This window comes from Limanda limanda, chromosome 7 (assembly GCF_963576545.1).
Source record: "Limanda limanda chromosome 7, fLimLim1.1, whole genome shotgun sequence".
Lineage (NCBI taxonomy): Eukaryota > Metazoa > Chordata > Actinopteri > Pleuronectiformes > Pleuronectidae > Limanda > Limanda limanda.
In genome coordinates, this window is record NC_083642.1 from 21,258,690 (window position 1) to 21,273,308 (window position 14,619).

Below are 14,619 nucleotides of genomic sequence, written 5' to 3' on the forward strand. Positions count from 1 at the left end.
AAAAACAATAGTCAAAGAAAAGTGTTAAAGGATATAATGTAGGTCTGTTTTATTATTAATTTAGACAGGTCTGCTATTTCACTGCAACAGATGGAATCTTTCACAAGTCCAAAATTCACTTTGTCACCAAGTCACAAAAACCAAAAAAAAACTCTTTTCTTCATTTCACTTGAGAGATTGATAAAAGAAATCCATACACACACAAAAACAAAAAAAACACTTTTTCTGTCCATCATTCAAATTCCAGTTAGAACCTATATGAAGACCAAACAGCAAAAGTCTGGAAGAAAGAGCAGGTCCTGCGCAAAACCTTGTGACACTGAAACCTTCCATTTAAAAAAAACCCTGACCAAGAACAAACAAAAACCAAACAAATAAAAAAGAAAAGATAAAATCAAATGCCACTCGTAATACGTGGTGGGTCAAATCCCAATGTTTTTTTTTGTAATCCTAACATTGGACCCCAATATTAGGAGGAGGGGTAAATCGACGTCCACACTAAAACAGAACTTTTGAGTTATGCCCTTGACCCGTCGATTTTTTATCTTTAAATACGAATCACCAGATTCTCTCAGAGCGCCATTCTGCGTGAAGCTTCAGTTTTTTTGGCAGCAACAGTTGATCACAGTTAATCAACAGATTCATTGATCTCTCGTCTTAAACTCAGCGAGAAACTAAATTACATTCTCAACTCTAAATTGAAGCAGATCGAGTCAGAAGGGCAACACGTGAAATTCAGTTTTAGCGTGTGAGCGTCCCGCCCCTTTACACACGTGTTTGTGTGTTAAACGTTACAGAGATTTTCGGCAGAGGATTTTTTTTAGAATACACATAGATTCAGCTTTAAGTTAAATTGAAGATGACTTGTGGGGGAGGGGGGTGAGCAGGAAGCTTGACGTATACTGGATGTGTGTGTGTGGGTGTGTGTACTCTGCGTGTGTGTCAGTCTGTAGGTGTCTCCATGTTATTTGCAGAGCTGTTGTGTGTTGCAGGGGTGTGGGTTGAGGTTCGCCATCAGGGCAAAGAGTTCAACAGATCCCGCAGAAAGAGGTCTGGGTCTGCGATTTCAGAGAGGAGACCTGGGAAAGAAACGGGTTCTGTGTTAATATAAACTTCACATCGCAGTTTCAAATGTATTTAAGGTGGGAACATAAAGCCACGGGTCAGATCAGTTAAAAAAAATGTCAAGTTGCAACACAGAATATTGTCCCACTTATGCTGGGTTTCTGCCAACTTTTAAATCGTATAACTTGAAGAGGGCCGTGGTGAAGTTTGGATGTTTACTGACCTAGCACATCAAAGAACTCAGACAAGGACTCAGCGGGCATGAGTTCATCCTGGAAGGCCCTGAGCACGCGCTCCGACGCCTCGTAGATGGGCATGTCGTTGTGACGGACATACTCTGCCAGCGAGAAGGACCAGCCCCCCTCTGTGTTACTGGTGGGTACTTTCTATAAGGCCGGGCAGAGGAGAGAGAAAAGAAAGGGTCAGGTCAGTCGCTCAAGTTTAAGTCTCAGAATTGCATTATATTGTAAGATCTAAGTAACAATGTTGAAGAAAAGAGTCCTCAAAAATGTACTTGAATACAGAGGTTTTAGTTCTTTTTGATTTAGTTGTTTCAGTTTCAAACACACTTAAGTTTGATTAAATTCTGCATCTGCATCTTCAGACCTTCAAAGATCAGACTGAAACTGATACACACACAGCAGAATATCATTGAACAGAGGTTTAGATCCAACTCATTTACCATGAACATGTCATAGACCAGATCCACCAGGCCCCAGAAGAGTAGAGGCGAGCGATAGACTGCATATTCCTTTGGTGCTTTGTCTGTGAGTCTGAAAATGAAACAGAGGAAACAGAAACTTTAAAATCGAGATTAAACTCTTGAATATAGCACACACAAGTTTAGATGGTTTTCTTAATCAGTATATGAGAAATTCTGAACAAGATCAGTTGAAGGCAAGCTGAGGGGATTTCAATGTTGCTGCTTTAAACTGGTTCCAGCTGTGAAACAACGAGACAGGAAATAGAAAAAGAGGATAAGTGCCGTACTTGTTGGCGCAGACTGCCGAGACCTTGCGGGCATGTGCGGCGACCAGGAGTCTTCGTAGGAAGTAGATACGTGAACTCCTCCAGCGTTCGGGTGGCATGATGTGCATGGCCAAGGTGGTGAAATAGTGTGGTCCTTCAACGTCGTATGAGCTCTCCACCCATTTCTCACATGGCTGCTCCTGGAAACTTTGCAGATTCTTCTCCTCCCGAGACGTAGCCCTTGTACTGCAGTGACAGTTTGCACAGTAAAGTGAGATGAGGGTGAGAAATACATGTCACAAACCACCTGAATATTGGCACAAAGGACAACTTAAAGTTTGTGTGAAATAGCTACACCTCCTCACTGATGGGTCATTTCTGAAAGGTACATACGTGTTGAGGACGTAGAGCACAGTGTGGATGATGTAGGGGATGAGGTGGATGTTGCTCTCTCGGCCTCCTCCTCCCGTGTCCACGCTGAACGACTGTTCAGTAGCAAAGCGGAGGAACAGCAGTTTGGTGTCGTGGATGTTGAGTTGGTACGTGGGCTCCCGCTGGCCTGTGCACTCCTGCAGATATGTGTTGTGCCTGTGCAGCAGAGAGACGTGGGTTTTGAGTCATCCTGTGCCTTATGAAGTGAAAAGTTTGCTTAGTGCGTTCGGATGCATCAATTTACCTTGCTAAGCATGTAGCAAAGGCTGATTCTGGAACATGTGGCCCCCAAACAGGAAGCAGCCCATTGCACTTGGTGTTGGCGTTCTGGAGAGCAGCACTCTCCCACTCCTCTCGCCCTCGTGCCAGCCTACCATGGGAAGAGGGGAAATGAAAAGCTTAGATTAACAGTGACAAATTAACTTTTCTGTAAATAGCAGCAAGTATAAGATATTCATTGTTACCTGACAGCAGCCAGATGGCAGTCATAGTGGACTATGTTAAAGTGCGACACAGTGCTGTAGCCCTGCTGCTTACGAGGCTTGTTCTCGAAGTCCTCCAAGGCCACACGCTTTGTGAAAGTGTAAATACCCAGGACTTTGGTTGGCTACGATCACACACAAGGACGTAAATGTTAAAACTCCACAAATCTGTTTGATACACAAGAAGTTTTTCTGCAGTAGTCACAAACATAAAACAAAAATAAATCATATAGACATACGGTATGTAGTTCTTTGTTAAATTTGACTTGTTTAACACTAAATTACTTCATAGTGTGTTGTTGTACCTGGAACTTGTAACCTTCTCTACAGATACAGCAGGTTAAACCTGGCTCTTCTATCAACTCCTCCATTTGCTTCAACAGTGAGGTCTTCGTCACCACCTGACCCTTCTCATTGGTCTGAAAGGAAAACACAAGAATCAACAACAATGTTAAGGACATGGTGAAACAAAGTGACAAAGATGAAATAAAGATGTTGGATGAAATAAGAAATGCGTACCGTCATGCCCAGTGTTCCCAGGGCCTTTTGCCTCATGGCCATCGCCATTCGCTTCTTCTCAGATCTGGTCTCCCTGCGGGCTGCTTCGATCTTCAGGTTGACGTCACTGTGCTCCCTCAGCGCCTCCAGGAGGTTCTCTGCCAGGGTGCCGATGCCTTCATCGCTGGATACCTGCTCCAGCTTGTGCAAGTTGGTTATAGAATCTGTGCCTATCAGCACCTGGACAGAAGATGAGAGCACATTCAGTTGTGTTACATAGTTGATGCTGAGTTTGCCAGCAGAGCCACATAGCGTTAACTAGTTTTCCACAGTTGGGTTGTAGGCAGCTCAGATGGTGCGTTTAGTATTTAGTACCTGTGTGGGGGGATGCTGTGTGGCCAAACCACGAAGCAATCTGAGAATGAATGGTAAAGCTGGTCTGGAGAGGAACTTCTTCCAGACATCTGCATCCAGACTAAAGAGTTCAGAACACAAATAAAATTGTTATAGAGCAATGAATGGCAAACACTCCATTATATGAAAGGTTTTGACTCTGAGACACTTACTTTTTGGCATTTGGGATATGTTTCTTCATGTAGTCCAGAGCGCTCTCTGGGATTCCCTTCTGAAGAATAAGATCTTTCAGCTGATGGCCGTTGCTGTTATTTTTGATACCAGAAGCGATTTTGCAGAAGCAATCCAGAAACACTTTGTCGTCTGCACTATGCTCCTCATCATACCTTAGGAAACAAATTAAGTTGTAAGTTTTCATACGACATCTTGATTGGTTTAATAATGTAACAACTGTAATGACTGACTGTGTTTCTATGCATTTGAGATAAATTAAATTAAAATGTGTCTTTATTTGCAAGTAAAAGATAAAAGATCCCTACTTGTCAAAGCTGCAACAGGGTTTGAAGCGTTCCACCAGGATCCTCATCTTCTCCAGTTCACCGAAGGACAGATATGGGATGATGCGCAGCAGACCCTGCAACACGCTGGGGCTGGAGCGCACAAACGGGGTGTTGATCTGGTCTAATAACATGACCAGCTGATCTTTGTCTCCTGTCAGCAGCAGGTTACCCTGCAAAAGACAAAACAATTCCCATTTAAAATGAAACATTTAGACTTCCTGAGGTCTTGGTTTTATAACATTGTCCCTGGAATTGGAATTCTTACCTTGTCCTCAGAAATCTCTGCGTTGGCTTCATCCAGAATGATTTCCATGATGCTCAGGACCTGCTCTGCTATGGAGGCTCCTCCACTGTCCTTACTCTCTTGTTCTGCCACTAGAGCCTGAAGTGAAACAAAATAAGTGATGAATTTTCACTCTCCTGCCCCCAAACCAGACAACACAACACAATGTTACACTGTCAGTGGAACACTCACCAGGTTTAGAGTTCCCAGCATGACGTTGAGCGTGTTCATTTCTGGTTTGACCAACTGCTGTCGGTTGATCTTCACCTTCACACAATAACTGAACAGCTTCAGTAAAACCTGAGAAAGAAACATACACACTGGTCAATTATGCAGCTTTGGCATTTCTGTAAAGTGGTTGCTGTGGTTTTACTGTTATCATAATTACATTATGTTTAGAAAAAAGACAGTATAAATGTTTTCTTTAAGACTTAAAAATATTAAATGAGAAAAAAAAGATTTGTTTATTTTTGAGGCAAAATTTTATGATTTTCGGTTCTTAAATGTGGATTTAAAAAGAAATCTGAATTGTTTAGGCGTTTGCACTACTGGGTCAGACAAGAGGCATCATCAAGTGTTCAAGAGAAATTGTGATTCACATTTTTTCTGATGTTTTATATACCAAACCTTTAATTGAGAAAATAACCAGCTGATTAGTCAAACATTTAAATAGTTGTAGCCATTTCTAAAATATTGATTGGGTTAAAAAACTATCGTCTTACAGTGAGCAGATGCCTTCCTTGTTTGAAATCTTTGATTCCAGACAGCCGGCTGAGCATACACTCCAGTCCTCCGCACTGTGCCATCACTCCTGCCATCTTGTAAACTTCCTCATCATCCTCCTCCTCATCTGTAAAATGGAAAAAATATCAAAAAAATGTTTTGTCGATGGAGATAAGATACATCTTTTCCACTTCTTCCAGGAATGTACTACAATTACAATGGTATGTACAAGTACAATGGCTCCAATATTAGTGACCAGCTCTAATACACATGATATAAGTTTTGATTAAATGGCTCAGAATCACGAACAAGAAGTATATTTATAGCAAATCAAACCTGTGGTTGAGTCCAATGACTCTATGAACTCCTCAGTTGCGTCTCCCAGCAGGCCTCTCATTCGATAGATGATTCTCATTGGTTCTCCCTTGAAAAAGAAGGAAGCAGGCTCGTTGACTAACATTGATTGGCTTATTGCTTGTTGATCTTCAGAGTCCTGCCCCCATTTAATGACAGTTTAATGGCACAATGTCAAATGTCTTTCAGTGTTACTCATTCAAACTGAAGAGGACTCTCACCTCGTTGGTCGGGCACCACACCTTCTTGTAGACCTCAGCCACTGACAGATCCAAGCTGATGATTTTGTTGTTTACCAGAAGCTAAAGGGAACAGGGCGGCATTAAATCAATAACTTCTAACAAGTCACTGTTCAGAATTCCATGAGGGATGATTAAAAAAGTATCCTAAAATGAACAAAGTGGATGAAAACTTCACAATTAGAGTGTGGCGGAAGTCCAGGGTCACTTTACCTCCATGCCACTGTCATCTTCAAGAAGTGCCACCAGGTCGCAGTCTTGACAGATCTTGTTCTTGATGTCCCTCATGAGGGGGCCGATGCCAGGCTCGTTGCTGCTGTATGGGTTTCCTGGCATGCGGCCCTGCAGGAAGTCCTCCTGCTGAGGATCCTTCTCGAGGGTCACAAAGAACTCTGTCACCTCATTCTCCTCCTAGACACAGAGGATGAAACACAAGTTACAGATGAAGACCAACTCACAGCTACACTGACTTTTAGAACAATGAAGCATGTTGGACATGTAAATGAAATAAATAGGGGTCAAGGTTCACTCACTGGATAGATGATGCTGCACAGTCTCTCAAAAATGAACACGGGTGTCCTGTAGTCATCCAGGTTGTATCGTTTTGCAGTCTCTATGCACACTGCCATGAAGGCTTTGGTTTCAGACTCAGTACCTACAAACAATGCAACAAGATTTACAAAGTGTTTTAAACAATTCAACAAAATAAAACAACCTCTGCCTGGAAACCAGACCATTTAAATCTGAAACTGCCTAGGGCAATCACAACTATTTATCTAAAATGGGGTAATGAAGAAAAAGGGGTGTGACTGAAGCATTTCAACAACCAAGACGGCTGCTGCCAATTTGGAGAGATCCATTTTGTGACAGTAGTAAACAAACTGGACAATATAACCTGCCTGAAATAAGTTTTTTGTGAAAAGAGGTGTTTGCCTTACTACAGATGGTATTTGGTAGGAGTATAATTTTACAATTTAACATCTGATTATTTAGCTTATTGGTCTGCAACCTTTGTTGCTCCGTGAAAATGAAAGGTGATGTTTTCAGACTAATTAAAAAATGTGAATCTCGATGCACATACAGTGTGCATAAAGCTTCACCTGTTCGGGCAATGCCAGGCTACTCAATTACTTGATTTAATAAAATGTTTTGTTGGGTTATTAATTCTACAGAAAGCCGAGGTAGATATAGAATTTATACTTTGTGTAGTAACTATATTTCAGTGCTGAAACTGGTAAAGAAAGATTTAAATGACTTCTTAAAGATGATCGGAACAAAAGTTCAGACCTGTCGTCATGTCCTCCAGCATCTCAAGCAGCATGTCCTGAGTCTCATCGATGAGTTTGGTGCGCTGCACCACCAGCTTTCTCAGACACAGATAACCGTTGAGCACTGTGCCGACCAATCTACTTTTAAAATGCCGCTTAATGGACTCCACCTCCACGAAAGATGAGAGCAATCCTGCCATGACACACAAAAACCATTACACAAATCATTTAAGTACTTGAAACAGACATAGAAACGAAATAAAAAGACATCATTCTTAGTGTATTCAACATTAAAGTTTACTTTGCAGTCCAAACTACTTTGTCAGATCAACAGTTGTGCTACAACAAACATACCAGTCAAGCTCTTGAGGGCGTAGCCTTGTTGCAGGTCTGTGCTCAGTGTAGCCTCCTCCAGAGAAAGCAGATTGGCTATTTCCTAAACAGAGGATTAAGAGATTACGTTTACTATCACAGTATTAGTACGAATACTAGTACATATTTATTACCAGTATAGAAATTATATGTTTTAAAAGCTATAAAACATTTAAAAGAAAAATGTGGTTTTCCAGAATGTCAATTTGTCGATGTATTTCACTGTATCCAATTAAATCCCAGTCTGTTTTAGTTCAAGGAAACTAGTGGCACATACAGTTGTCTTTGAACTTGAGGGCGTTACCTTGGTGATCAGGTTACCAATGTAGGGCAGGACTCCTCGGGCAGCCAGGTAGACTTTCCAATGTGTCGGTTTGATCAGCTTCTGGTACAGACCCAGATACTCTGCTGCACACTCTCCAGCTACACTCAGCTCATCCAGATAACTGACAGACACACATCAAAAAGGTAACTTTAGTTTTTATTTACAGCCGAAATTTTAGGCTCCTTAACACATTTTCCACGTACGAGTAGCATTCTTGTACAGCTGCATATTAGTTCCTGTGACCTTTTACTGTCATTGTCACTGACACTTATTAAAGCTACATAAAGTCGTATATTTATTATCACATAAAATTCAACTTTTTGTACTGATGAAGTCTTATTGTTATCTACTTACTTACATAATAAATGTAACACAAAATTATCATTTGTTTTACTGTTTGAGGCTCATTACCTGGTGAGCAGATCCAAGACCTGCTGCTTGCGACTGGGGATTGTTGTAAGAGCCTCTACAATAGTGCAGGCAGCCTGTCTCGCTGCCTGAGTGGCAGGTGTGAAAAGGACCTGCAACAGAAATAACTTCAGTCAACAATTGTATTTTAAGGGGATGCATTAATAGGTTAATGAAATAACAAGCCCCCAAAACTTAATTAGTATTTCCCAGTTTGAAATTATGTAATGGCAAAGATCGAAAAAATCTGCACGTGACTTTTTGTGACTAATTATCAATATAGCAATAACAACAATACGGCATTCAAATCCCTTCATTAACTGTTTTTTTACCTGTCTCAGCCAGTTGTTGTGACTCAGTTTGAGCAGGCGAGGGAAAAGGCCTTCCCCTTTTCTTGACCTCATGAATTGCTTCCATTTCCACGCATACTTCTCAAGCAGATACTGCTTCCGCAACTCAGCTTTCCCTTGAGGTTTTGACCCAGAATCCTGGCCTTTTGGTATCAAGATACATTTAAAAAGGAAAAGATTGATATCACGAGTTTTCATTATTTCTTAGCAAAAAATAAATAAGAGCATTTTGCAACAATGATATAGGATGCTTTTTTGTTGGGACACATAACTTACATCTTGCTGGGAGGCATTTTTTCCAGGCCTCATAAGATGCTTTGGGGTCCTTCTTGAGCCAGAGTTGGGCTTGGGCATGGATTTCATTACTGTAGGGCCTAACTGTGGTCAGGGACTCAGTAGCAGCATCCTTTGAAGAAAAGCAAACAAACTGTTGTGTAAGTGAACATGAAATAACCAATAGACATAAATAAAATATTATTAATTTATAATTATTATTAGCTTACAAAATGGGCTACATGATTATTTTTGTCCTTATGTCTGTTGTGTGATCAGAATGTCTTCAAACTATCACCTTCTATCTAAACTACACAGCTGCCACCAAAATCATGTAAAGGAAGATTAAAACCTAAGAAAGGAGTGAATTGAATACAATTATTGAAATATAATACCTTGTTCTTCTTGCTCGTGGGGACAGGGGGCTTGATCAGCTTTTGCAGGATTCTCAGACACATGAGGGTGATGTTCTCCACCACGACAGGCGTCTTTATATTCACCGACATGAGGAACAGACTGAGAGCTTTGAACAAAAAAAACATACATTGCTCTTCAGTTGTGATGAGTAACCACGGCATTCCAAACACAGTACAGGCTTTAGGATAGCAGAGTTCAAATATGGTTAAAGAAAACCTGGAGAATAGATTGTTCCAGATATTTTTTCACATCAGGGAATCATGCAGAGGAAAATTGCGAGTTCAAAGTCATTTAAAAAAGTCCAGCCTCTTTTCAAGAGGTGCAATAATAAGATGAGCTTACCACAACGTAACCGCAACTCCCAGCATCCTCCCTCTTTTGAAATTGAGTCCGTCAGTAGCAGCATCTCATACTGCAGATTGCTAACCTGTTGGCAAAACAAGATGTTGATGTACATATGAAAACTGAAATATCTTTAATGCTCAACCCAGAGGCTTTGCTCTTTATATGAATGTGTGATCTTCAAAAAATAAAAGCCACATATTTCTTTCAGTAATAAAATCATACGGTTTCTTTAGATTCATTTCTTCAGTCTATAGTGAGACACTAAGAGGACATACCAGGTCAGGATTCGCCCAGTGACCTTTGAGGGCTGATGACACCTTAGCAATGATGAGGTCATTCATCTGCTGAGTGGCCTCTGGATGATCTCTGAAGTAGAAAAACATCAGAGAAAACATTCAATTAATCACTACTTCACTAAAATCTTGTTCTATAACTGGACATGTGAGGGAGGGACATACCTAGTGAGGAGACAGACCAGCTGGCGCACTTCCTCCCTCATGGATGCTGTACCACGTCGCAGGTTATATTCAAAGAGCTCCCTGATGAGCCCCTGGAGGACTAGGATCTGCCGGAGTGCCGGGTTAGTGGCCAGTGCGCGGAGCAGCGTGATACAGTGACCAGTGACAGCTGAGGCACAGCCATAGCACTTGTTGGAGGACGTGTGGCCGCAGCCCAGCACAGAGAGGGCGCGGTACTGACTGGCGGTGAAGGTTGGCTGGTGGCTGCTACTGCTTCGAGATGACTTGGTGGCGGCCTCTCTTTGCTGCAGATCGTACTCCAGGAGCTCTTTACGAGATGCAAGCACTTTCTGTAAACATGGAGAAAATGCCAGAGTTGCATGTGAGCAGGAGAAGAAAATAAAAGGTAAAAACAAATGAAACCAGTTACTGAATAAATGTTTTCCTCTCTTACCTGTATAATCTTGGAGAGTTCATCAAATGATGTCTTGCAGTCACCGCTGTACTCTTGAGCCAGCTGCTGAATGTACCGGTTGACATTAGCAGAGGACGCACCAAGTCCTGCACCTGCTCCCGTGTCATCCTGGAGGGTTCAAATTGTTCATATTAAAAAACGGGCTGTTCAATTTTACTTTCTACTGAAGGCTCTCCGAACATTATCATTCACTATCATGTATTACCAAGTAAATGGGATGTTTTTATGAATAAACACAAAAAAAGCTCAGTTATTTCCAATGTTTGCCAAGTGGCCTAAATAATACTTATGCCCCCTTTGATACAACATCTAATATTAGATGGAATAAGCACATTAACTATTCATGCTCTCCATGTGAAGACTTACTTGTGGCTTTTCTGGTGCTGCCTCATTGACTTTAGACAGGAGGCTTTCTAACTGGGGTCGGTGTCCCATCAGCTGGTGGTAGACCCTGTCAGCTTTGTCCAGCAGGGTGTTGATGTTGGTCACAGCCTACAGAAACAACAATGACACAATAATGAATGGAGGCAGTAAAAGATGAAGGCACATTGTACTTCACTCATCTTTCCTAAGAAAAAAATGGGGACTCTGGCATGTAAACTGGTATTTTGGAATGGCTGAAGCCATTTTGCCTCCTTTCTTTTTCACTTTCATGTCTTTCTCAGCAAATAATTGCTTACCTTTTTCCTGTCTTCCTCGTTCTCGATGGGATCCACAGCACAGCATGGCTTAGCATAAAGCATGAAGTCAAATCGGGCATATTTGCAGAAACCACAGGCATTGCACAAGAAGGGGTCCTTTTCATCGTAGTTGATGGACCTAATAGGAGATAACCAGCAAGTTAAAATATAATTCAACTTCACTGTCTCCAATTATCTTTTCAGAACACCAAAGGAAACCCATCGCTCACCTGCACTTGTGGCACTGATACACGTTCTCACCGCAGTTGCCACACACCCCGGGGTTGGCGGGCACGGAAGCACTGCAGCGGGGACACTGCAGGGTCTCAGTGGAGGCTTGGTAGTTCTCGTAAAAGTCAGAGAACTCAATCATGAGGTTGGAAGCAACAATGGGTAAGGGGAGGTCGATCTTCACCTCTGTTTGTCCCGGTGTCAATTGAACTTTCTTGGCTTTGTGCCAACGAGCAGGCCTACAAATACACAGCAGAGAGTGTTAATTTTATACTGTTAACGTGAGTGCAGGTATTATGGAATCTTAGTATCTTGTCATTGCTCGATAAGACCAGCAGCTCTTTGTTGCAACATACTTGTTCTTCAGCTCTACGATAGCCTGTACAGTCCGGTTGTTGTAGTACAGATTGATGGTGCGGACCATTTTGGTGCGTTTGAGGTCACCAATCTTCACGGTGACTTTGCTGATGGTGTGGCTACCAATGAGCTTGACGACTTGCTGTGTGGTAGTGTAGCGGGTGTCCACTTTGATCGATGACAGTTTTATATTCTAGAGGAAGAATACAAGACACACAAACTTTCAAAACTAGAATAAACTGAGATTATGCAAGTAGAGTCTAATCTTACATGGGATTGTTTTCTGACTTGTCTTTGTTCTTCATATAATCATTTAAGTTGCAGTATTTTATTTAATCTTCCTTGTTTTGATTGTTTTATTATAATTCTTATGACAAGTAGCTTTTATATGTTCAGCACTTTGTGTTGCATTTTATAAATTAATTGTGCTGTACAAATAAAGTGTATTATTATAGATAGAGAAATGAGCATCATAAACCTGCCACACTGTATATTAGCTGTTCAAATTACTAAGCCAAGAAACACTGCAAAAGCGATGCATATTAACAAGTATGTAGAAACTTGCATTAGGATTCCTTTAACGACATCTGTCGCAAAACAGTTTTAAAACATATAGAGTCCCCTAGGGGAAGTTGTGTTGCACATACCGAGAAGGGAACCTCTGGATTGTTGCACACCAAGCAGGGGTCACTCTCCAGGAAAAAACCATCAAACTCCACTAAACCTGACAGAGTGCTGCAGGAGAGAACACAAAACAACAGAGATTTATGTAGCTGTCCACTGCTTGATATTTTTTTATTCAAGATAGCTAGTTTGTATAGACATTAGGGCTGCCGCGATTCGTCGACGTCATCGATTACGTCGACGCTGAAAATGCGTCGATGCATTTTTTTTAAAAACCGCTGGGCACCAGCCGCGATAGACTATGCGTGCCGCGGCTGGGGCAGCAGTCGCCCCGGCGCACTCCCCTCCACTCAGCCGGAGGCTCGGTGTGCGGCCCGCCTCAAGTTGTTTTTTTTGGGGGGGGGGTGGTCCTCGTCCACGGCGCTTCACGGCGTCGCTGGTGCGGGGGCTTCCTTTCTCTTGGACTGCGGGGCGGTGTCCGTCGCAGGTGCGGACGGCGGCCCTGGACGCGAGTCGGGTCCTTCTCGCGTCACCTCAACTACGGCGCCCGCGTGGGGGGAGGGGGGGCCGCTAGACTGAGTCCAGAACATGTGGACATGCTGACATTCTTACATTACAACACGCATGTCTAACTAACGTTTGAGTTTGATTTTGAGCTGGACACCATTGTTTCTTATACTTTAAACTTGTTGCACTTTGTTTAATATGCAGACATAACTTTTTTATTTTGATAAGGGGTTAAATAGAAACTTTGATATCTTTTTGAGTTGCACTGCTGACTTAACTTATATGCCCTCTTTTTTATTTATTTTTATCACGTTGGAGTTGCTAGTTTAAACCTTCAGTTTTGCACTTTAATATTTGAGCCTTTGTTTACATTTTGTTTTGTGCTGCATTATACGATGACATACAGTTTGTTGTTGTCAAAATAAAATTAACTGAAATGAAATGGTCAATTTGATTTTTTTGGAGGAAAATTACTCGTTTAGATTAATCGACTAATCGATAAAATAGTCGTCCGATTAATCGATAGAAAAATAGTCGTTAGTGGCAGCCCTAATAGACATACTTGTAGATGTTGGAGTTGGGGTGATTTGTCAGGATATGATTCTGCGTCCTCAGAATCTCAACAGCTTTCTGGGAATATTCCTTCAGCTGGAACAGGATAGGAAAATTATTACAAAAATTATGAAAACACATTTAGAATAAGTACTGTAACCTGTACATTACGAGCACAACTATGTCCACAATTTGGCTTAGTAACAATTAACAATTAAGTGTGGGCAAACAAGGCTTGAAAATTACATTTTCAAACAAAGTACACTGAGGCAAACATGAAGAAATATAGTCCATGTTATCTAAGGGGTTTATTTAGCAGGGACAATACACATTAATAAAGATGAAGAAAATGTGCCAGTTTAACCAAATGGTTATTTGAATGCTGTCAGGTGGTTACAATTTAAAATGTTTTGATCTGATTTCAGACAAAATAATATTCAGCTTGTGAGACCTTTAAACAAACCTTTTTCTCTGTCTGAGGAGTTTTGAGCGAGAAGTATCCAAGCAGGTCGACAAACTGGGCAGCTTTCCGCCCATATGCTGGAAGCTCAGGCCAGATGGCCCAGGTCAGTTCCAGCAGAAGCTCCTGCTGAGATTTATTGGAATTCCTGCAGAGATTCAGATTTCAGCCAGTGGCCCAGGTTATGATTCAAATATTTAGTAATTTATTCAAGCAGATTAAAAGTATATTTATGGGTGCTATAACCTTTGTATTGTAGTTAAACTAGTCAACATTTAAGAGAGAACATTCAATGAGGCTGTCTATGTCATGTGTGTTGACAGTACCTGTAGATGTGAAGAGCCAGGCAGTGAGCCTGCCAGCGCACAGCAGATGAGTTTGACTCCAACAGAAAGCAGCGCAAGAACTGGATGAGTGTCTCCTTATCTGCAAACTTGTTCAGCTGACTGACTAGACCCATACACAGCTGATCCTCCTGGCTGCCAACACCATCACCTGTGGTCAGGCCACAAAGATACAACACAGTCAGGACACTAGCATCTATTGTCCATTTTTAAA

The 14,619-nt window shown here is 41.6% G+C and overlaps 1 protein-coding gene across 5 annotated transcripts in view; it reads right to left on the minus strand.

Annotated features, from left to right (window-relative positions):
- Positions 1-24: 24 nt before the first annotated feature.
- Positions 25-14,619, minus strand: part of ubr4 (ubiquitin protein ligase E3 component n-recognin 4) — a 46,424-nt gene continuing 31,829 nt past the window's right edge. For all 5 annotated transcript variants that reach the window (XM_061074975.1, XM_061074973.1, XM_061074974.1 and 2 more), the window contains 38 exons: positions 14,388-14,556; positions 14,065-14,209; positions 13,612-13,697; positions 12,566-12,653; positions 11,918-12,111; positions 11,561-11,800; positions 11,331-11,469; positions 11,017-11,142; positions 10,630-10,758; positions 10,176-10,525; positions 9,993-10,083; positions 9,715-9,799; positions 9,351-9,478; positions 8,959-9,088; positions 8,665-8,825; positions 8,336-8,445; positions 7,904-8,045; positions 7,582-7,663; positions 7,247-7,420; positions 6,493-6,614; positions 6,173-6,370; positions 5,942-6,022; positions 5,703-5,790; positions 5,366-5,493; positions 4,836-4,943; positions 4,626-4,742; positions 4,340-4,530; positions 4,013-4,186; positions 3,822-3,921; positions 3,468-3,686; positions 3,254-3,367; positions 2,931-3,073; positions 2,711-2,836; positions 2,428-2,622; positions 2,056-2,280; positions 1,748-1,838; positions 1,289-1,451; positions 25-1,079 (listed from right to left, as the gene is read on the minus strand). In XM_061074975.1, coding sequence (XP_060930958.1) covers positions 1,015-1,079; positions 1,289-1,451; positions 1,748-1,838; positions 2,056-2,280; positions 2,428-2,622; positions 2,711-2,836; positions 2,931-3,073; positions 3,254-3,367; positions 3,468-3,686; positions 3,822-3,921; positions 4,013-4,186; positions 4,340-4,530; positions 4,626-4,742; positions 4,836-4,943; positions 5,366-5,493; positions 5,703-5,790; positions 5,942-6,022; positions 6,173-6,370; positions 6,493-6,614; positions 7,247-7,420; positions 7,582-7,663; positions 7,904-8,045; positions 8,336-8,445; positions 8,665-8,825; positions 8,959-9,088; positions 9,351-9,478; positions 9,715-9,799; positions 9,993-10,083; positions 10,176-10,525; positions 10,630-10,758; positions 11,017-11,142; positions 11,331-11,469; positions 11,561-11,800; positions 11,918-12,111; positions 12,566-12,653; positions 13,612-13,697; positions 14,065-14,209; positions 14,388-14,556 — 5,417 coding nt within the window. In that variant the 3' untranslated portion in view covers positions 25-1,014. The remainder of the gene's footprint in view (positions 1,080-1,288; positions 1,452-1,747; positions 1,839-2,055; positions 2,281-2,427; positions 2,623-2,710; positions 2,837-2,930; positions 3,074-3,253; positions 3,368-3,467; positions 3,687-3,821; positions 3,922-4,012; positions 4,187-4,339; positions 4,531-4,625; positions 4,743-4,835; positions 4,944-5,365; positions 5,494-5,702; positions 5,791-5,941; positions 6,023-6,172; positions 6,371-6,492; positions 6,615-7,246; positions 7,421-7,581; positions 7,664-7,903; positions 8,046-8,335; positions 8,446-8,664; positions 8,826-8,958; positions 9,089-9,350; positions 9,479-9,714; positions 9,800-9,992; positions 10,084-10,175; positions 10,526-10,629; positions 10,759-11,016; positions 11,143-11,330; positions 11,470-11,560; positions 11,801-11,917; positions 12,112-12,565; positions 12,654-13,611; positions 13,698-14,064; positions 14,210-14,387; positions 14,557-14,619) is intronic.